This window comes from Sinohyriopsis cumingii, chromosome 2, assembly GCF_028554795.1.
Source record: "Sinohyriopsis cumingii isolate HCF-2022 chromosome 2, ASM2855479v2, whole genome shotgun sequence".
Taxonomy (NCBI): domain Eukaryota; kingdom Metazoa; phylum Mollusca; class Bivalvia; order Unionida; family Unionidae; genus Sinohyriopsis; species Sinohyriopsis cumingii.
Genome location: NC_142962.1, coordinates 115182650 through 115206279, shown reverse-complemented (window position 1 = coordinate 115206279; position 23630 = coordinate 115182650). Strand labels below are relative to the sequence as shown.

General features: G+C 33.0%; 2 protein-coding genes across 2 annotated transcripts in view; one reads left to right on the top strand and one right to left on the bottom strand.

Moving 5' to 3' along the window:
• The window catches only part of LOC149805643 (serologically defined colon cancer antigen 8 homolog), a 74628-nt gene extending 66621 nt beyond the window's left edge, over positions 1–8007 (bottom strand). The window contains exon 1 of the mRNA XM_089950293.1: positions 7893–8007. Within this exon, the coding sequence (XP_089806419.1) occupies positions 7893–7950 (58 nt within the window). The 5' untranslated portion in view covers positions 7951–8007. The remainder of the gene's footprint in view (positions 1–7892) is intronic.
• A 100-nt stretch (positions 8008–8107) lies between these two features.
• LOC149805642 (uncharacterized) overlaps positions 8108–23630 on the top strand; it is a 236030-nt gene continuing 220507 nt past the window's right edge. Inside the window, exon 1 of the mRNA XM_089934527.1 lies at positions 8108–8247. Within this exon, the coding sequence (XP_089790653.1) occupies positions 8239–8247 (9 nt within the window). The 5' untranslated portion in view covers positions 8108–8238. The remainder of the gene's footprint in view (positions 8248–23630) is intronic.

Here is a 23630-nt window from a genome sequence, read left to right as displayed (position 1 = left end):
GAAGTTATGTGTGGTGAGTGGGTAGCTATACATTGCTAAATTACCTCCCCTTGCATAAGGGTTGATATTCATGTAATATAACATGGTTTGAAATCAATGGTAATCACCTAAATCAGCTAAGATTTAATTAAAACTACAGAATTCAATAATCCATTGACTCAGTAAAAATTTCTATCAACTGCTATCCTAAGTTAATAACTAGTTTAGTTTCAGATGTACCATATAAAACATAGGATAGAATTTCCATTAATGGGGTAAATTATCTCTCTCTCTCTCTCTCTCTCTCTCTCTATATATATATATATATATATATATACTGAAAATTGTTCCTAGTCTTCTGTCTAGCTGGGGTTTTCCCGGTTCTTCCTTCAGCATTTATAGTGGCCAGCATGCATATTTTCTCATGTGCTGAAAAATCACATCTTTACCCACAAGAAGAACATCTGTGTCATTATCAGGACTTCCAAGACCATCTAACGGTTTGCTGAATGATCAATCTGATGAATGGTAACGTAAAGGTCCAAGATGGCATCAAGTTCTCAATGACTTCTGACGATGCATCTTCATGCAGGGGCTCTGAGTGGCCGAGTGGTCTAAAGCGCTCACCATTACGGATCACTGCCATCTCACCTCTGTCTGCGTTGGTTTGAGTCTCAGATTCGGCTAATGTGGTTATGTGAGAAAGCTTGCCAGTAGCTTCTCGTGGGTCGGTAGTTCTTTCCGGGGGATTTCCGGGTTCTTCCTCCACCATTAACACTGGCTGCCTATCCTGGCTGCCTATCCTGTGCTGAAAAATGGCATTAAGCCCTACAACAACAACAATCTTCATGCATGTGTGTGTGAGCTGCATAATTTCTGAAGGCACTACAGTCAATACTTGTTTTGTTTCAAGACCTTGGTTTAATGATATATATTTAGATCATGAGAAGCCAAAATACAAAATAAAAATGAAAATTATTAAAAAAGTAATTTACAAAAAATACTGACTTTTGTAAACACTGTCAACTGTTTGTCCTTACTGCTACCAATATTTTCAAAGAATCTGAAATGTAATATTCTGACACTAAAATTTGTTTACAAAATTCATAAATTTGTCAGAAATTATATCTTTTTATGATTTGAATCATCGACCTGGTCAATATATGTACTTTCCTTGCAAGGTCAAATCCAGTTAGAAATTTATGAGACTGGCATAAAAATTTATTCAGTTTTGGAACTTAATACATAGGACATGAATGCTGCATTTAAATATTTTGAAGAACAAATTGACAATGTACTGGTACAATTTCATTCTGAGGAATTCTGGTTGATTTCAAATGTATACATGTATTATGGATTTACATATCCACCTGCCTGACTCCTGGGACATGTTCAGATTTGGTTCAAGCAAGCTCAAGTTTCTGCAAGACACTTGTCCATGGGGAAGTCCAAAAAATTAAGGGATACAAATCTAAACAAGAAATTCTATTTAATATTGGTACTGTGGGTATTACTATACATAAAACACTAGCTCTGCGAAAGCTATTTTGCCAAGAAGGAGCCATGTTTTATAGACTTTAATCTTGCCATAGGCATGTGTATCAGCAACTTTATTTAGCATTTATATGTCACACATTCTTCCGCATAACTAGCTGGTCTTTTTCATCTATTGAATGCATCATTTCTATCCTGTAGTCAAAGCCACGATCAGTCTCACCTTTGATAAAAAACAAGTTATAATGTGAATATTTAATTTTCAAAGCATGTTTTAAAATATAAGGAAAAACATAATATTTAATTTAGCAGTTTCATGTACATATCGGGATTCGCCAACTTTGGGTCTTAGTTTAGCCTGAAGCAGTTAGTCAGTTTGTAGACTGTAAGCTATCTGCTTTTCAAAGATTGTTTTGATGCCAATTTTACGGTACTTGTGACATTTCTTTCACAGTGTGTTTGAAGATAGAAAGCACTCATCTCTAATGATTAACCACCAGGAGGTCTTCATTCAAAGCATGATGTCACAAAATTGTAGCACCCACTTGTGGTGCTTATGATCTGTTGTTTACATGATAATTACAGGAGACCGATACATACTTACTGTCTGGCAAACAACTGAATGGACAAAACTAAGTGTTCTCAAATCATTTTCAAAACTAGAATTGTCAAATATTTTGATGCATGTCACCACAGTTGTACGATGACTCAATGATAATTGTTAAATGGATAAAATTAGTGTTCTCAAATCCTTCAGTCATCAGAAGATAACTTAATCTAGACAAGCTTTCATGTTCTCTCTCTCTCTCTCTCTCTCTCTCACACACACTTTCCAAACCTTCTTCTGTTGATATACATGTAAATATCTGTTTTTGCTCTTATATTCACATTCTAGTTTTCATAGATGCCAACATGTATTATTTACATATATATTTTTGATAACTTTAACTATGGGCACTGAATTTTTAGCTGCCAACAAAGATGCAAAGAAAACCAATATTTAAATAAACATAATTCTATTTCATTATAATATTCCTTATTTTATTTTATCTTATTCTTTTACTCATTTTGTTTTTATGTTTGGGGCAAAATCATATTTTCCAACAGCAAATTCAATTTTCCAGTCAGCTTTTTAAGCACTTCTTTTATATCAATTTTTTTTTATTAGCAAAGAAAAAGAGATAGCTATTTCATTCAAAGAACTATGAACAAACAGTAATGGCTAATTAAGTTGAAGAATGTTTCTTTAATGAAATGAAAAAAATTATATTAATTCTGATGAAAGTGTTTAGATAGTTTCATTTTATTCAAGACACTTATCATCTTTTTAACTGATTTCAGCATTCCTGGCTTACATTGAATTCCAATCATCTTAAATGTAGGCTAACGTAACTTGAAAACACACTCATGTGCTTGTGTGAGAATTTGAATTTATTTGAGAAAAGACATCAGAGTAAGTAAAGTTTGACTAAAACATTATCACTTTAATTTATAGAAAATCATCAATATGGCTGCCAAGTGTTGAGATATTCCAGAAAATCTGAATTTGCTTTCTGATGTTAGTCTTCATTGGAACACGCTACACAATGCCATTATTTAGGCAGTAAGACCCTGAATCTCAAAACATCGGGTTCAGTGTGTGTGTGTGTGTGTGTGTATGTGTGTGTGTGTGCGTGCGTGCATGTGCAAAAGTCCAGTAAGCAAAGATGGATACTGTTATCAAAATACCATTTTAGGCTGGAGATCTTCCAACCCCTAGTTCTATAACATAAGATGTATCACATGATATTTTTTATTTTGATGCTACATTTTATTGCCTAAATAACTGCACTGTTTAGCGTGTTCGAATGCTGACTGGCATTGGAAGTAGAGACCAAATTTTCAAGAATAAATCACACACTTGGCAGCATATATCAAAGCTTTTCCATAATTTAAAGTCATGTTAATTTAGGTGGACTTTACTTACTCTGACATCTTATTTTTAATAAATTCAAATTCTCACACAAGCAAATGGATGTATTTTCAAATTCTGCTGACCAAAATTTCGGTTGGAATGCAATGGAAGCTGGTAATGTTGAAACTGGTTAAAAGAATGATAAATATCTTGAATAAAACAAAGCCTTTCAAAGCACTTTCTTCAATATTTATGTATTTGTATTCATTTTGGTTAACATTCGTCAACCTAACCCGATTTCAGCATAACCCCTTGCATCGCTTTCCAACCAGCTCAACAGAACCTGAAAATATGTCAATTTGCTACTGTCAGATTTTGATCCCAGTAGGATAAAGACAACAAAGTACAGTGGAACTCCGCTATAACGCAAGAATGGGGGTCCACAAAATTGGATCGCATTAATAGTGAGGTTTTACAGTATTTTACTTTTTTCAGAGAACAACTCATTGGCACATATACGTGTATTCATGTCTAATCTATATGATGAACAGAGTATCAACACCGTTTACTATCGTGTCATCGTGGCATGCAGTTCATCCATAATGCATGTAATTCCATTGAAAAACTGCACACAGATTTACAATATTCAATAATTTTGTCTCAGATTATTGTGCCTGAATTCAACATCTAATATACAGTATATTATTAAACAGAGTATTAATACCGTTTACTTGCCATATGATATCATACCATCGGGGCTTGCAATTAATCCATAATATATGTAATTCCACCGCATAAATTTTGAACATAATTAAACTATTCAATAATTCTGTCATAGATCATTATGTGTCCGAATTCAATGGGAAAAATCAACAGCAAAATTAGGTTAAGAAAGACGAAGCACGTATATGGTTCATTACGTTCCAGGGTCTATGAACAGTGTCTGTACAAATTTCAAACACGATTTTGGTATTCCACAAAAAAGCTCAAAATTTGAAAGGGGGGTCTGGTGGTTCCCCCCACCACAGGGTCTCGAAGGGAAGGGCCCCAGATATGGGGGGTGAAGGTGGCCAAACACCCCCATCCAAAAATGCATTTTACAATCATAAAAACTGCTCCTGGTGCAACTCTTGATCATAATAGATTAGATAACAAAATAATCATTTGAAAAACTAACAAACTTACCAAAACATTTCAACTTGACTTGAATAATTTCACAATACATGTATTTACTGTCACATGAATTTGTTCTCCAATACTACTGGTGCTTAAGTTATTTCATATACATGTCAGTGTTCACACTGTAATTAAGTCACAAGAATTTCTCAAATTGTGCAGCAAATAAACTATACTTCTCTCTTTTCATAACAAATGTGTAAAATAAACACCCAAGTACATCAACTACATACAAGTAATCCCATACATTCACTTGTCTTTTTCTCCAATGGACACAACCAGTTGATATGCCAGTCGAGATCTTTTTGCGGCTTTGGCAAAGATTTCTTTAACTTTTCGACTGACTTTTTTGGCTCAATGTGCAATTGTTTCTTTTTCTTCTCAATGAGAGCCTTTTTCCTTTCAAGCTGGTGCTTGTATTGGCAACATGCAGTGCGCATATACTGACAGAGAGCTATATCTGTTCTCTCTCATGGAAGAAATCTTTCTTCTTATAGTAATTAAATGAACTTTTTCCAGATGCCTTCTGGGCTTCAAATTTTCCATATGAAGCTTCTTTTGTAGGTGCTGTTCCATATGCTTCCAACTGCGATTACCACAGAGCATAGGTCACAAAGTGTCAGTCCTCTAGCATTCAGTTTTCTTATAAACTAACAATTAAATGTCTGTCGACTTTTTGCTCCAGCCATTTCCAGTTCCATACTTTTTTAAACCTTAATCTAAACTTCTTGTGTCACGGTCTCTCTCAACAACTCGGGACGCCATTTTTGGCAAGCATGCTCTTTCTTTCCATTACCATCAGTTTCCTTTATGCGAAGATTCACTGGATGAATTTAAACTTTTGACCAATCAGAATACTCTTTATGAGAGTCATGGGCTAATATAGGGAACGAAGACATTAAAAGGGTAATTGCGGAATTGGACTCAACAGACCATTTGTAAAAAAACAGGATCAGAGATGATGAAGAAAAAAAATTATCAAGAAAAATCGGATTTAAGTGAAATTTTGCATTAAAATGGAGAAAAATCCTGTTTAAATTTCATACTGCTAAAATTTTCACATATGCTTTCCCGTGTATATTTATCCATTGTAAACTTCCAATAATTAATGCTTGTATGCCTATTCATTTGAATGACTACAGCAAGAATAATCAACAATCAACACATGCTTTCAGTATGCATATAACTTTTACTTCAGATTTTGTGAATATCAAAAGTAAAGTGTGGAAATTACTATACTAATTATTGTGCAAAGTGCACAGAATGACTTGTGTTTGTGAACTTGCTTTTCCATAACGATAAAATATTTTTATAAAAAATAGGAAATAATTAACGAGTTCATAGGCAAACACCATACACATGTAAAACCTGAGAACTAGGAGCAGTAGGCCTGCAATGGTCACGAGTCACTTTTATTGAAAAAAAATTAAGCTGAACACAAGTACAATTTCATACTCTTTCAATTTCAGCTAATAAAGTGGATGTTATTTATTGGTCAACTGATTGCGTCTAATAACAGCAACAAGCCCAGCAAACATGTAGGCGGCTTTCATTTTTTTAATATTTATTAAATTGTGAGAATCTTTTATCAACCATTGCATTGTCTGCTGCTTGGTTGTGTATGCAGTTAAAGAAGAAACACATGTTGGCTATTGTCTGAGCAACGATTTTATACAGAATTAATTGAAGACAGTCACAAAGAAGACTTACTGGCTTTACTCTTGGATCAGTTATAAGTAAGTAACATTTCCGATAATGTTTATTTTGGCATAATAACACTTCAAGAACCTGGTGAAATTATTAAATTTCAGAAGCTACACCATGATCGTATTATATTAAAATTCATATGCAAACTCTTCCCTAAAATGATAATAAACATTTTACACACTATTTCTCGTACTTTAAACAAAAAAATTTTTTTCCCCCAGTACGAGAAAAATACACGAATATGTATTCAAAATGTCAGGAACCATGTCACTATTGTATTATATTTGAATTCATATGTGATCTCTTCGCCAAAATGATAATAAATTTTGTATATACTATTTCATGTATATGTACTTTGAACAAAAAATATATTTTCATGTGCGAATGAATATATGAAATTTTGGGAGCCATGCCATGACCACATTATATCTGAATTCACATTATCGCGAGGCGCGTTATGGTGGGGTCGCACTGTAGTATAATAGATTTAGAGTGATTAATTCCCTACAAGATTCAGTGTTGCTACAAGACCTCAACATGAGTGGTAGAGACTATGGCTAATGAATTTTAACCCATCCATAATTATGCATAAGCAACAAGCAAAAGGTCATTAAACCTCCTATTCTATCCATCAGAAAATCTTGAATGAGACCAAAGGAGCCAAGTACCTTGGTGTCATCTTGGACAGCAAACTATCTTGGAACTCCCACATAAATTCTGTAACCAAACAAGCCAATAAGACGTCATCTTTTCTGCAAAGAAACCTGTCATCCTGCCCAAAACACATCAATGCTTGTTGCTACAAGACACTTGTACAACCACAGCTCGAATACATTTCTCCAGAATGGGACCCACACTCCAAAACCAAAACAGAAAAACTAGAAAGAGTCCAAAAGCAGGTAGCAAGATTTTGTCTCAGTGACTATTGATGAACCTGTACCATCAAAATCATGCTGAAGGAAATTCAGTGGCAAGATTTGAGAAGCCGACATCAACAGAACAAGGTCATCATAATGTACCAGATCATTAACAAACTGGTTGAAAACCCAACAACAGGGTACTTGATTCCCGTAAAAGCATGAACCAGAGACCATGACAACAGACAGATAGATATACTGTTCCATGGACGTATATAAAATCTCCTTCTTCCCCAAGGCATCCGTCTTTGGAACTGCTTGCCAGTGACAGTCATTACAGCGCCTTCCATTTATACCTTTAAGGTCCAGTGCTGCATGTCTCATGTCTTAGCATGTATACTATGTGTTATTTTATAACGTATGTAAATATTTCACCACAGTGCGACTATGTCTGCACACAGACCAAGCATTTATAACTGGAAGATGAAGATTTAAATTTGTGGAAGAGTGTCGACATGGGCTGCCAAGTGTGTAAGATATTCCTGAAAATTTCACCTCTGATTCATCTCTCAGTCGACTCTGGAACACGCTACACAAGGCTGTTATTTAGAAAGCAAGATGTTGCACCAAAATATAAATAACATGTGAAACGTCTTACATTGTTGTAGGACCATCCCCACACCCAACCCGTTTACAGTAAACAAGAATCGGCACGTTGTGAACAAGTGTTTCCTGCAGAATCTGCAAGGTTCTACGAGTACAATTATTTCAAAACAATTATTCACCTCTCACCGAGCGCTGATATTCATCAGCAGTGTCAGCTTCAGACGTATATTTGTACATAACTCATTTACAATATCGAAAATTGCCAGGTAAAAATTCGCCGGAAGTTTACCTTATTGGAACGACCGCGGTATCAAAGTTTCAACCAATCGCTTTACTCGAAAGCAGTCGTGTCCTAAACAATAAAGGGAAATAACTCTTATACCGCCGGCAAGGATGAAGTCATTGATGTATTAGGTTAATTATTAATGTCTTGAAAATCTGATTTTACCCCACAGACAGTCAGACAGATCATTTTATGCATCGGCATTTAATAACTCTGAAGCTGGGCCTTGCTGTTTAGCAACAATGGCACAGGTAAGTAAACAATAACTTTATTTCATGCCTTTGCACGGTTCACTATACAGTACATATATGTTAATGGTATTGAACTTTCGTCGGCTTCTATCTTCTGTAAATTTCAATATGAAACCGAACGCTGTTATCATAATGATGTAATTGATATAACGGGGTCCAATCATTTTCTGCAGCACCAACTGAGAAAGTAGTTGTCTTACTTAATACTGTATTAGACCGGTGAGGAATAATATTGTAAACGTAATTAGGGTAAATTTCCTTATAGCTTATATACAATGCTGTCGGGTATTTCTGCGCACCTAAGGTTTCCGTCTCCAATATTGAAGCAGCACTCTTACTGAATTCAACCGATTGACGAAAATAAACTACTGCAATGATTACCATTTGAAAAGAGGCAATTGTCACAAGAATATTCTGTTCAAAATAATATTAATTTTGGACACACGGTATACCACCCCCGCCTTTTCATGACTCGCGTTATGTCGGCCTATTCTTCGCATAGCTTAGAAAGATGCAACGTCTATCCATCGGGCAAAGAAATTAAATACATTACTTTCGACTGTTTCTGACAGCATTTCAGTCCAGTAATTAGGTCAGGTTTATAGATAGTTTTACAATGTAACAATGCCAATAAATGGCAAGAGATATTAAGCAAACTAAACCGATCTTGTATAAAAATTAGTAAAGTTCAACATTTTATAAAAAATAAGCTATTATGTGGAAGAGAAACAACAATGAATAGGATGTAATGTGTTTACAATGTCTTGTTTATGGGGAAGAATTACTAAAGAATTTAGAAGCAGACTATATGCCAGAGAAAATCGTGAGAATGCCATTCTAGCAGCAAGTTGAAAAGTTGGGTTGTGGACGATATTGTATGTGTGGGACAGCTTCTTGCAAAAATTGGAAACTTGGATTAAAATGCAGAATTTTTTAAGATATGCATTTCCATCTTTTATATAATGTATTTATTTGTATGATTCTAAAAGATACATAGTAAATAGGATTTTCTGGGTTACAGTTTCAAGAAGGTCATGGAGTGGGTCTTCATATTGACATCTAGAAATCACATTTTCATATGCCTTTTGAGTTGATTTGTGGGATATTTTTTTACACTTTATGATTATAACATTTCTTAGTCAAAGTACAATAATTTTTTCTTGATACAGAATGGATTTTTTACCCTAAATAGCATGTGATCCAATGTTTACAGGAATGATGAATAATTGCACAGAATTACCTGGTGTGCAGAATTGGCTGACATGGTGGTATACAATGCTGTTGGGCATTTCTGCTCACTTAATGTTTCCGTCTCCAATATTTAAGCACAACGTATACCGAATTTGACCAATTGATGAAAATAAAATACTGCAATGCTTACCATTTGAAAAGAGACAATTGTCACCAGAATATTCTGTTCAAAAGAATATTAATTTTGGACACACGGGATATCATCCTGTGTTTTCATGACTCGAGATATGTCAGTCTATTCTGTGCACAGCTTTGAAAAGATGTAATGTTTATCTATTGGGCTTTATAAATGAAATATAGTACTTTGGACTGTTTCTGTCAGCAGTTGAGTCAAGTAATTAGGTCAGGTTTATAGCTAATTTTACAAAATTCGGCATAATAATGCCAAATTAATGGCAAGAGATATTAAGCAAGCTAAACCAATCCTGTAAATTTTTTTAGTAATGTTCAACATTTTATAAAAAAAATAAGCTGTTATGTGGAAGAGAAACAACAATGAGAAGGATGTAATGTTTTCATGTCTTGTTTATCGGGAAAAATTACTAAAAAATTTTTTAAATTGGTTACTTGGATTAAGATGCAGAGTTATTTTAAGGTATACATTTCTGTTTGTTATATAATGTATTTATTTGTATGATTCTTAAAAATACATAGTAGATAGGATTTTCTGGGTTGCAAGTTCAAGAAGGTCGTGGAGTGGGTCTTCACGTTGCCATTTAGAAATCACATGTTCGTATGCATTTCGAGCCAAAATTTGGAATATTTTTGTACACATTATGAATATAACCTTTCCTTATTAAAGTATTATCATTCTTTTTTCATTCTTTCTTGATACAAAATGGATTTTTGGCCCAAAATAATGAGTGATCCAATGTGTACAGAAATGAGGTATTGTTGAGCAGAATTACCAGATTTATATATACATATATATATGTATATATATATATATATATATATATATATATATATATATATATATATATATATATGAACAATCTTTGTAAGAAAGAATTCAATTTGTTAAAATTTGCTCAAAATTTTTAAATGAATGGATTGTTTGTATCACTGTATTGTTCTGAGTATTGGAACTTGAGATGTAGGAACGAAGGAGTCTGCTTAAACTTAATACTGGACAGATAGAGAAATCTTTGTGTAATACTTCAACACTTCACATAGCCCATACCACATTTTTGAGAATGTGGATGGCTTGGGTTTTATTTAATTTTATTTTGTTAACAATTTCCAACCCCAAATAGCTTCACAAAAATATTCTTGCTCAGATTTGTAGAAAAAAAATTATGACCCTTATATATGTTGAAAAATAATACCTTATCTTGAGGGACAAGAAAATATTCAGGTTCAGAAGAAAATCTCAGGCTTCCGGATCCACTGAAAATTAAATGGTGTGTCACTTACAGCTCTAACTACAACCTATACAAAGAATTGTTCAGTCTTAACCCATGTAAAAGTGCAGGCCTTAATGATGCCCCAGCAAAGTATGTAAATGATGGTACTAGTGATTTTTTCCATTCCAACAACAACAGCAATAATAATAATAATGACTAATGCACACATGTAATAATAATAATAATAATAATAGTAATAATAATAATAATTATAATAAAGAATTTATTTCATGAGGTTAACTCAATTCATTACAAAACAAAACTAATCTACCTTAATGTATATACTGATATATAAAGTGCCATCAATCACTACCCATCTCACACATACATGTTCACATGTGTATATATAGTAATATATACATGGTCATCTTCTTAGAAATTAAATACCCAGATGACTCGTAGATAAAATAACTTTCAATATTCTGATTAGGGAATGTTAAACACATACCGACATATTTTTAAAGACAAACAAAAGTAGCTGGAAGAGGTGGATAGGTCTTGTGCTATTAATTAAGACTTAGATTTCATCGAATTAACACACCTGTGGTTAAAAAGAGATACGATAACAGATTCTTTTATTTCTTTTGCGATGTTATTCTATATAATGGCCCATGAGTATCATAAACGGTTTTAAAATAATTCTTTCTTTGGTTTTGGAATTAGAAAGATGTTTTGGCTGCTCATTGATATAAGGTTTAGGGTCATGCTGGTTTCTTTGCATTTAAAATTATTTCTCAGGTATACTGGGTTGAACTTAACAGAAGTTTCAGATATTATTTTGGCTTTTCATACGTGAAGTCATTCTTGAAAAGGTAGTATGTTTGAAGTATTGTTATGTATATTTAATTTATGTTTGATTTAATTTAATTATTTGTACATTTTAAAATCTTTTTATTTTGAATTTTATTACATGTCAGAGTAAAGTAATTTTGTTTACTTGTAATTTGATATTTTCCAGAAATTAGTTTGACCTGACTGTTTAATCGTAAACACTAAAACTTTGTATCTTTTGATGACCTAGTTTCTGACCTTGATTGAAATCAAGTAAACAACTTTTCTTTAATCCATTTTTAATGTGTGAATGATAATAGATATATTGAGTCTGACTGGGATGATGTGTCTTTAGACATAAATACTTCTATGCTGTTCTTGAAATTCTGGAAAGTTGACCCTCATCCAGGAATCTGTTTTACTGTATAACCTTTGTCTATAGAGAAGTTAGTGAGATTGGCTTCTAAAAACACTGGGATGTAAAGGTGTTCTTTTTGTTGTGACAGTTTGGAGTTATATTTTTATTTTTTTTTTCAAATTATTTGGATTCTAAAAGATTAATTCCTTTTCCTGGAAATATTTTAGTGCTCATACAGAATTCTTGGACAAAGACTTTTCTTTAAACTTTATTTGGAAATTCAGACACCAGAAAATTGTTTGGGATTCAACAAAGAACTGTAGACACATCTGTAATATAAAGGCTACAGTATACATCATTGCCTTCCATTTTGGATTTTTCATCGGGGCTTGAATTCATTAGAACATTTCATTACTAGGACTTTTAAAATGTAATTCGTGGATTATTCTTGGATTATTTTGGATTTGATTCTTAAAACCGTAAGTTCTTAGTTTTTCAATTTTACAGTGTTTTTCCAGGGAAATACATTATTTGTTTAATTTTTCAAAGCTTGTTTTTTTCACTCTTTCTGTTGTTACTGTTTATTAGAGCCTAAACACGTAATGTAAGAGTATCCATTGGCTCTATAATGTTTCCTGTTTGCCCATCTAGTATTTTTTTACATGCAAATTTTTGGAGTTAGATATTTTGTTATATCAGAAATATTTCCTCATATGATTTTTAAATAATCAAATGAGGTTGAATGTAGCTTTTATAAAAAGTCACACAGATCTATTTTGGAATTAAATACTTGATTTTTTAAAAACCATAAATAGGAATTAGTTTTCTTTGTAATAAAACTTGTGTGAACAGACCAAAGTTAATTATTGTCAAAAAGTATACAAAGAATTTTGTCCATGGAAACCACTTCTGGGTTTTCATTGTTTTAGAAAAGACTCAAACCATCTGCTTTTAATTTGGCTTTTTTCTGCTATATTGTTAGTAATGAAACATTTGTTGTGTTATTAACAATACTCCTAACATGACATTTCTTGATTTGAAGTTTATTTGCAAATCAAGTTTTGCAACTATGTTGATCAGAGAAAGTTATAAAATTATTATCATTATATAGATCAATTGATGATACAGTATTTCCATTCTCTGGGGGTCCAAGATTGTTTATGAAAATAACAAACAAGTGGTCAGAGTATAGATCCTTAATAGCACACCACAGTTTATTCTTTTATTTTCAGGCACATGTCTATATAAAGTTACTTTCAGAAATTTGTTGTTCAGGTGTGAAGCAAATCATTTGTGAGCTGTGTCTCATCATTGGTAGATTTTTATAACTTTTTAGGTGATGTTCATGATAAACAAGGCTATCTGAAAGTCAGTGATAAACTTCCCACTAACTTTCCTTCATCCAAAGCCAGCAGCCATATGACACCTATTGATACTAGTGTCATTTCAAAGGAATAAATTTTCCTCAAAACAGGTTGGTTATCATGGAGAAGTTTAGGATCATTGAGTTAAGTAACTCATGCACATGCTTTTCAATTAATTTTGAAAGAGGTGGAAGGATAGAGATTGGCCAAAAAGTTTTAAGTCATATTTTGTTCCTACTTTGTGGAGTGGAGTTACCATTGCAGTTTTCCATAACTGTGGAAATTTAGCAGTCTTTAGACAATGATTACATCTAAATGCAATTGCCTCTGCAGTATCAGGTGCTAGTGCTTTCAAAAGCATCATAAAGCCTATCATATCAAATCTGTTTCATTTAGTGACAAATGTTTTGCAAATATTTTTTTTTATAAAAAAATAGTTTAACTTATTTCAGAAATTTCAGAGCTATTATCTGATGATAATCTTACGGCAGAAAATCCTTAGAGATGAACGTAATCTGATACAGTGTTTTGATTTCTTTGAGGTTTGAAGCCACATTTATCAAAAAGTCAATAAATATATTTGCAATTTGTAAAGAGTCATTGGTACATACACTGTCTGTGTTCAGAGATGGAATATTGATTGTGTTCTTGGATTTTCCAGCTCCTCATTGATTAAATAGTCTAAAGTTGTTTTAGGTTTGTTCCTGTTTTCATTGTAATTATTAGTTTATATTTCACAGTTTTGATCATTTTTCCTAATTTAATTCTCTTCATTAGTAACTTATATTTCACAGGTCTGATCATTTTTGTTACTTTATTTCTCCAAATGTTATCCTCTTCTCTCAGAAGCTTTCAAGTGGTCTTGTGTTTTAATAGCATCCAATATTTCTGGAATAATCCATCCAGATTAATGATCATGTTTTATTCTATGCATTTTTAATGGTGCATGTTGATTGAATACCTTCAAAAACATGTCTATCCATGTACCTAAGATATCATCTATGTCTTCCAATATTGCCACAGTATCTGATGGAATCTATTCCAAGTTCATCAGAAAGGTGGTGTTGTTAAGATGTTTAAAAGATCTGTAAGAATTCGAATTGTGAACATTGCTTCTCATTACTTTTTTGGCTTGTTTTTAGTGTAAGATAATCTGTCAATATAAAGTGGCCTAATGAATTTATAAATAGTTAGGGTACGAACTCTCTACGATCGTAGAGGTTATGCTGTTATGCCTATTAGAATACTTAGTATCCAAGATTCTAGAAATAGCATTTTGTATTGTACTTGAAATTTTTATTAAATTCTTAATCATTTTGAACTTGTGTCAGGTGTTAGAGAGTTGTACCTCACTGATTTTTTATAAAAAAATTTTTTTTAGCATATTAAAGTTTCTGCTCTCATTGCTCAACTTACACATCTCTTTTGATACAGTGAGTCATGTTATACTGTGTAAAAAAAATTGTTGCAAATGCGAATTGCATTTATTTAATAGTTTGTTTCATAGCTAAGCAATGGGTAATAAATTGTCAGTGTTAACCAAACATAATCCAGACCTTTGACAAGATCACATGTATTTTGGGGTAGTATTTTTGCCCCTTTTCTTCTGCTGCTTTGTAAGGATATGGTACTGCTTATAAACTGATTGTAAACTTTCATTATATGCAGATGATATTTCTATCATGTTCTGACATAAGGATCAAGATTAAGTTTCACAAAGCTTGGGAAGAACTAGAATCCTAACGTTTGCTCACTGACATCCAGTTATCACTTCATTTCGATAGGACAGGTAGCATGCATCTATAACTGGCTCAAAGTGAAAAATAAAAAGATCAGGATTTAAAATAACTTGTAATAATGCCCATAGGGTCTTTCCTTGAAAGTGTGTTGAATATTTAGGTCTCTGTATCAACAGCCTATTTTTATGTGAATATGTAGCTAACAGTATATTAAAAAGGAAATGCCAGGTTGTTTTTTTTTACAGGCAAGGCCAATGTTTATCACTAAAAACTTGAAAATATTTTGTTTTACTTTAATACAATGTCATTTTGATTGTTTGTTTATAAAGCTTGGCCAGAGTTTGTAAAAATCTTTAAAGCCTCAAATGGTACAGACATACAACTGTGGCATTGTTAGGGCAGAAACAATTAACTCATTAACCCCTGGCACCACATTTACATGTCAGAAGGTAGTAGCCTACTGCCGAGCTCTGTAGTGCCAAGGTCATGTATGATACGCTAAAATGGGTGGTGTTATAGAAAGGTAGACAGATGTAGCTCTACAATGATACCAAATAATTCTGATGTTCTTGTTGCACTATAAAATACAGAGGGAAAAACCTAATTTTTTGGACCCAGTTTTTCTCCACCCAAAATTTGCCAGTGGTCAGAACTCGATTTTATATCTGGATTTTAGACCTTTTGGCCTCAGATCTAAGGCAGGCCAGTCTGAACTACACACAGACAGGCAAAGCTTTGCAAAAGGTAGGATAAGATGGGCATTTGGAATAAAAAGTGGTCTTGTAACACCCTTCTGCACCTGCGCGAGTGAAATAGCCAATGAAAAACGATGTTTCTAAAACAACTAATCATTAGGTTAACGGGAAATCTCTTGGAAGTCTGTGTATTAGGATGTATTCAGAAGTAGCCCCAGAATGTATATTCTACTCACATTTCAGGCAAAAACGACAAAATCCTCCAGGGGTTAATGAGTTAAGACTCCATTATGCTCATACAATTCATTTTGAGAACGGTCCAGTTTGCCTGAGCCAAAGATTGTTTAAAATAACTGATCATCACGATTTTGTTAAACAACTGATCACCATTTTGCTACTATCTACATAGGTTTTCACTTATACTGTAAGTTGAGTTAATCTGCAAACAACAAAGATCCAGATCTGCCAAAGCATAATGAGCATGCAGATCAGGGTCTCTTTTGTTTGTTCAACTCACTACTCTCATCGAATTGCAAAGACCCGGATCTGCTGGCACATCATGTGATGGCAGATCTTGGTCTGTGCAGTTTGCAGTAGGACTCAACTTGTAAGCAAGTAAATATGTTATCTATATGACTGTTGACTTTTTTTTTTTTTTACTTCAGAATGTATTGAAAACTGAATCAAAATAATGTTAGCGCAACGTAAATTGGAAATTAGCTTAACACAGTGATATTAAAGACCATCTGGGATAAACTTAAAGTTGTTAGCACTTGCACTAAATAGCAATCGCAAGAGTTGGCACATCATGCATAGGTCTCTGCTCTCCATAGTCTGCAGTCAGAATTAGTAACATTCAATCTTGTATTGGAAAAGCCTGTTTGATGTGACACAACCAGTCAAAAATAATTAAATCATATCCTTCTTCAAGGTTCCTACTGGGATAATCATCTTTTCACAATTGTTAATAATTACATGGTAAAATAGCCTTGCATTGATGATTATTGGTAATGAAAGATAAAAAAAAATCCGTCATATAAATATGCTCTTTATTTGTGAATTGTCAAAAGCAGTTTTTTAGAAAGTAATTCTCTTTTGTGTAGAAAATAGTTTTATAACTGTATACATAATAAACATCAGCTTTAAAAATTAAAAAAAATAAAGAAAAAAACACCAAATAGAGTTTGCCTTGAAGATTTTTCTTTGAAAGATATTGTCTTGTCTGAAATCATTCTTGTACCTAATTTTTATACCACCAAATACACTTTGACCTGAATAATTTACAATTTTGCATGTCACTGATGATAACAGTACCACAATAAAGGATCATGTTCACATAAGTTTGTTTAAAAGTTAAAATGTGTCTCAGTTTAATATATAATATAGGCTGTGCTAGCAACTGCTCCACACTGAATCTCAATTTTATGCGGACAGGTGTCAGTGAAAAAGGCACACCTTGCGAACATTAAAGTTTTCTGCCTGGCAGGTTTTAAAATGATGGAATTAACATGGAATAAGCATAAAATTCATGCATGGAAGTGGAATTTTTTGGAAGGATTTTATATCACTTGTGGAGGGGGATACAAATCACTGTGAAGGAGGTGGAGGCAGATTATGAACAGGAGATTTTATCGACCCAAGTATTCAAAACTGAAATTGAAACAGGTAAACTGTATACAGTATATAAATTACAATAACTATACAGAACTTGCTTCATACGTTTGCCAGACTTTTAAACAATTAGGACTAAACTAAATGGATTATTGTTCACTGCTTGGGGTCACTTCTAACTAAAAGAGGGGTTGTTGGTTTAAATAAAGCCTGTTAATTGTTTATAAGGACTAATCTTGTTCATCAGGTGATATTAAGTACTGTAGAAGACCAATAATATGGTGTGATTGAAGGATGTACTTTAGTTGCTCAGAGGGACCCCTATTTCAGACTGTCAGCTCTGGAGTCGTTTATCATGGTATTGTGTTGTAGCTTTTGTTTTTCCCATATGAACATTATTTAAAGGTTAAAGTGCTGAGAATCATTAGCATGTGGAGTATGGAAAGAATTCAGGTTATATATATATGTTAGAGAACAAAGTATTATGGCACGCCGACTCTACATGTACATCTTAAAACATTGTCGTAGGCATGTAAAATAGGGAATGAAGGATTGCATAGTGCTGTAGTCATGGACAATGAAATACAGGTATGTTAATTCAATGTATATGTATATATGAAATACAGGTATGTTAATTTAATGTATATGTATACTATGTTGTAATGACATTGATCAAAAGGATATCGGTTCACTTTTGCTTGGAAACAGAATGTGGAAAGAATTACGTATTAAACTCAACATTCATGATACATTGCATTGCATTATCTTTTTAATTTATCTTTTTATTTTTTTAAAACTTTTTAACTGGCCAAAAAGCTGAGCTTATGATATGATCCTTTGCCCATCATGTATCCACCATTTATGAACAGTCTCTTGTAAACACACTGAGATGCTTTAACAGATTGTGATCAGACATTGTGCATAAGTGTATATCATTGAGATCTTGGATAAGTAAATTAGTTATGAGCGACAACTGCACATAAGAATGAGACTTCCTTGCATATGATTGGCTTGTCAAAACTCTGGAGACTTACATTTTCAGGGTGGCATTATGGTCACTTTATATTGATGACTTTGAAAACTGGAAATGTTTTCTGGACGGAAGCCCTCGTGATCTAAACTTTGGTGCAGGCACAAATAAGTTGACAGTTCATATACTGTGTGGTCAATATGTTTTGTCATATTCCTCATTATGTCTGAGACTGTCACTTGCTTTCTTTGGATTCTGAAGATGGTTTGTTGGGTTTTAACGGCACTTTCTAAGACACGTTTTGTCATTATAACTTGTTGAGGAATGGAAAGTCAAGAGATTCAATTACAGTAATTTTATGTTAAACCACATAGAGCATGTATAGAATTGGGTACCAAAAAATGTTTTGTACCTCCGTATGACTATGATCAGTACCATTATATATCAGTTTTATTATAGTTGAAGAATTTGTTACAAATGCAACCACAGTTTGTATTTTGTAAAACTTCAGTGATTTTTTGAAGTATTTTTGTCATGAAAACTGAAAAGTTGCTTTTAATATCTCTCATTCATAAACAAGATTACTTGGGGAAATTGGATACGTTTGTTATTGATGGAAAGTAAGTACCAATTTGGTGGAAAAGTACCAAAGTATGTACCACTGTACCAAAGTATGTACCACTGCAACAAAATGCTATCTTAAACCAGCATACTGATAATACAGTGCACCTCTTATACATGCCACCTTCTAGTTGTAATATTTTCACCAAGCGAAAATAAGGCTGTTGTCTGAGTCCACTAGCATATTTTAATTATTTTCACTACAAAATATCACTAGCAAGAAACGTATTGTTCATTTGTTTTTGGCCAGCTATTTACTGGCCTGTCAGAATTGTTGCTAGAAAAATGCTAGTTTGATAGCATAAATTTCATGTTCCCCATATGAGTAAGATACAGCATGGTACATGAAATCATATGACAGTCAGCTAAGTCATAAAAATGAGGACTGACATACACATTAAATTTTCATCATCAAGCCAGAGGGCTTCATGGAGCATATAAGGGCTTCTGCAATGCTTCTCCATCACATTCTACTCTATTTTGAGCCTTTTTCTCCCGAAGTGGTTCCTGCCATCTTTATATCTTCTTCAGTGGAGCCTTTTCAGTTTTCTTCGGCCTGCCCACTCTCCTTTTGAAGGTTCCACTCTATAGTTTGACAGATGATTTCTGCTGACTTCCTCATTGTGTGTCTTATCCACCTCCATATTCTCTTGGTCATTTCAGATTGTTTGTGTTGCTGATTATTTCTGGTCATCTAATTTTGAGTATATACAGTATTAAGGATGGAAATGAATAATTTGTAATTTAAAACTGTAAAAACAAATAAAACAGAACTATAACTACATAGTAACCTATAAGAAGTCAGAAAAGGAAAGTTTATTATGAATATGAAAAGAGTTTATACAGTTCAGGAATTAAGATAATTTTCTGAATAAATGTAGAACTATTACTTTCTTGTGAATGAATTGGTGAGCCTTTTGGGCAAAACACCATAAAGCGGTGTTATGTATATTTGATTTAATTATATCAGATTTAATATATATTTATTTCAATTAAATTTTTTGTTTGTCATTTTTTTTTAAAATTTCATCACATGCTTTTGTAATGTAAATTTATTCACTAGAGATGATAAGTTTTCCAGAAAATAGTTTGACTTGACTGTTCATTTTGTAAACACCAAGTGTTGACCTAGATCCTGACCTTGATTCAAAATTAGTAGCAACCATGTAAATAAGTTCTATTTTTATTTTAAAATGATTGGTTGTTGTCGAGGTTATGATGGGACTACTGATATAAGATGTAAACAATTTTAAAATTTTTATTTCTTTAAGTAAAATGATTGGTTTTTGTTAAGGCCACATTGGGTGTACATGATCTTTAACAAGTAAATAATTTTGACGAGGTTCTGGAACATGATCACATAACCCCCTTTTTGCATTTTAGAATATGATATAACTTTTCTTTTGGAGAGATATTCTCAAAGTTGTATGTTGTGCTGTTTGGAGTTATTTTAAATTACTTAGATTTGAAAGGATTATTTCTTTTTTCCTGGAAAATACATGTGCGCATGTGAAATTGTTGAACAAGGACAGCTTTTATAAAAATTTATTCAGATTTCCAAAACTGGAGTGATAATTCTTGTTTCTACAAAGAACTGTAGACTTCAGTACTACAGATAACAGTGTACGTCATCGTCTTACATCTTGGATTCTTCGTCAGGACTCAAACTTGAAATCATTAGAACATTTTGTTATTAGGACTTCAAAAATTTTATTTGTGGATTATTCTTGGATTATGTTTGGATTTGATTCTTAAAACCTTAAGTTCATATTTTTTCATTTTTAACGAATTTTTCCAGTGAAATAAATTATTATATTTTTTAAAGCTTGTTGTTTTGACTCTTTTTTGTGTTACTGTTTATTCGAGTCTAAACATGTAACATAAGAGGGGGAATAACCCAGTCAAACCAGGATTTGTTGGTGCATCTCTGGTGCATACAAGCAATCCAAGTAGTGCACCAAGTCATTGGGTAGCATATTGGTTTCTAACATAGAAGTTCCAGATCTGAGTCACTCATCAGTGAGTATATGTTGCAGTGTGATATTGTCAGGGCATGCTTTTCTCATTTCCCACGAAACATTCTAAATACAACCATGGTGGCAAAAACCATAAATCTGTCTTAACCCAACCAAGTCAGAAATGTTTTGTATCTTATATGCACACTTGTAATTTCTTTAACGAATGTACAGAATGTAACGCATGTACCATTCAAAGAAGATTTATCCCGACCCAGTGCTAAAAAAATCCAATAGCTCATTGGCAGGAACCCCCAGTCTGATTCCAATTCAGGTCCCAACAGTATTCTAAGTGAAGTGCCCATCTAGCTCATTGAAAGAAAAATCTAATTTGCTTAAATAAAGTTCTATAACACTTACAAAATGCACAGTATTATTTTCAAGTTGTTGAAACACTAGTAAATTTTTTATATTTATTCCCATGTGTTTTGTCTTACCCTTATGAAGATCATCTACATACCATACTTGTATTGAAAGCTGTACACTTTTGTACAAAGCAAAGCATATGAACTGTGAATGGTTAACAGATTGCCTTGTTACCTATTAATAGTGTAAACTTGGCTCTTACATGAGATTCTCTTGGACAAAAGGTTTTGAATGCTGTCTACAGCACATTCTGCTTTATAGTTGAAATCCTCAGCTTTTGAAAATAAACATGTTTTTTTTTAAATTAAGAAAGGAAAGGAAAAATAGAATTTGTATACATTCTGTATGTGCATTACCAGGGCCTTCCATTAGATTACAAGTTGGAGGGTGAGTTGCCAAAGTAGGGAAGGGGGTTGGGGGAAGAAAAAAACCCAACAAGAATTGAGGTTGTTTCTTTTTTGAAAGTAGGAGAGTGTAAAGTAAAAGTAGCCAGGTAAATCAACTGGAACTCCCGGCTGAGAAGGAAAGCCATGCATTTCTGAAACTAGATAGAACCAGTCTACTATGGACCAGAATTTCTCCAGTTGATGCAAGTTGATGCAATGATGTGTGACTGAGTAATGAAATTAAGACTTACATTTGTATAAAACAGGCTGTTAATTGACTACCTTATTGTTGTACTGTTTAAGCCAAATGTGGGATGTTTTGTGAGGTATTACAAGTAATGAAGGGATGAAAGGTGATCCATAATGCATCTGAGTCTCTGAGTCTTTGATTAAAAATCAGCAATCCTTTGGCAGAGGTTTGATTTAAAAAAAGACCTACCTCAAATTGATTTCATGAGAAACTTTAGTTATAATGCTGCACCTGTGAACATCAAATGTGGAATGGGAAACTGTAAAATGTGACACTTCAGATGCTAAGGAACATCAGCACTTTGATCCATTGAGGAAGGAGGACATTGATAGAGCAAGAGGTTGACATCAGGACATGAAGGAAAATATTCCTTACATGAAATTAATAGTTTGAGATCTGAATAAACACACAAAACAGTTTAATATGATTTTGTTTATTTCTTTTCATTTTTAAAGTATAGTAGTGCTGTGTGATAAATGATAGTTTTAAAAATAGGGCCCTTGTGTCACATGAAAGTGGAGTCGAACTTGTGGAATTTGTGACTTGGGGCTGTGCTTGAAAAAATTCTTTCAGCACTGCTGTGCAAAAATATTGTTGTGCATCTCCGATGCAGTTGCCTTAAAGTTGGCTTAACCCATTAAATGAAATCATAAAATATGCATATCTGACACTTTATTAAATGAGGTAACCTTTAAAATATTTAAAGCTAACAAGTTCTTTATATAATTATGGTAATTTGTTTGCAGAAAAATGTGTTTTTTTAATAATTTTGTATAAACCTTGTCAAATTTTGAAGTTTATTTGCCAGAATTAGTGCTATAAATTTGACCACATTTTAAATTTTATAAATATTTTCAAGCATGATTGGTACATTTTGCTAAATGGAGTTTGACAGTTGCTTGTATTTGGCAATTGTCAGAGTGCCAAAATATTTGTCATTTATGGGTTATCACATGTGTTTTGCATTATTTTATGGCATTTCAAATATTCATTGTCAATACCCCCAAAACGTTTTAAAATTTGTACTTGGCTTTTTAACTTGAAATAAGAAAAATAAAAATAAAAATTCTCTTGAAAAAAGCTTCCAGGTTTAATTACAAAAATCAAAGAAACCAGTGACCTTCAAAAATAAAAATTCAGAGAAATTTGGTAACCAATCCAAGCTGATCCCATGGATGGAATTGAACCCATACCTTTCAGGTTATGTGTCCAGTGCCTTGACCTTACAGCTACCATTGCCACCATTTTTGGGTGAATGACTGTTGTTTTAGAATTTCTCTTAGACTTGACTGCAGAGAAGTCTAGCAAACAGACAGCAGATTTAAAATGAACATAATAAAATTTCACATTTATACAAGTTTAACAGCATGCATTATGAGTAAAGAGTTTTGACATGTACATTTGAGTGTGAATCCATATTGTTATGTATATTTGATTTAATTTATATTTGATTTAATTTAATTGTTTGTAAGTTTTAAAATCTTTTTATTTTTAATTTCATTATTTGTCTTCTTGGAACTCAATACTTTTCCAGAAAATAGTTTGACCTTGACTGTTCATTTGTAAACACCTAAAGCTGA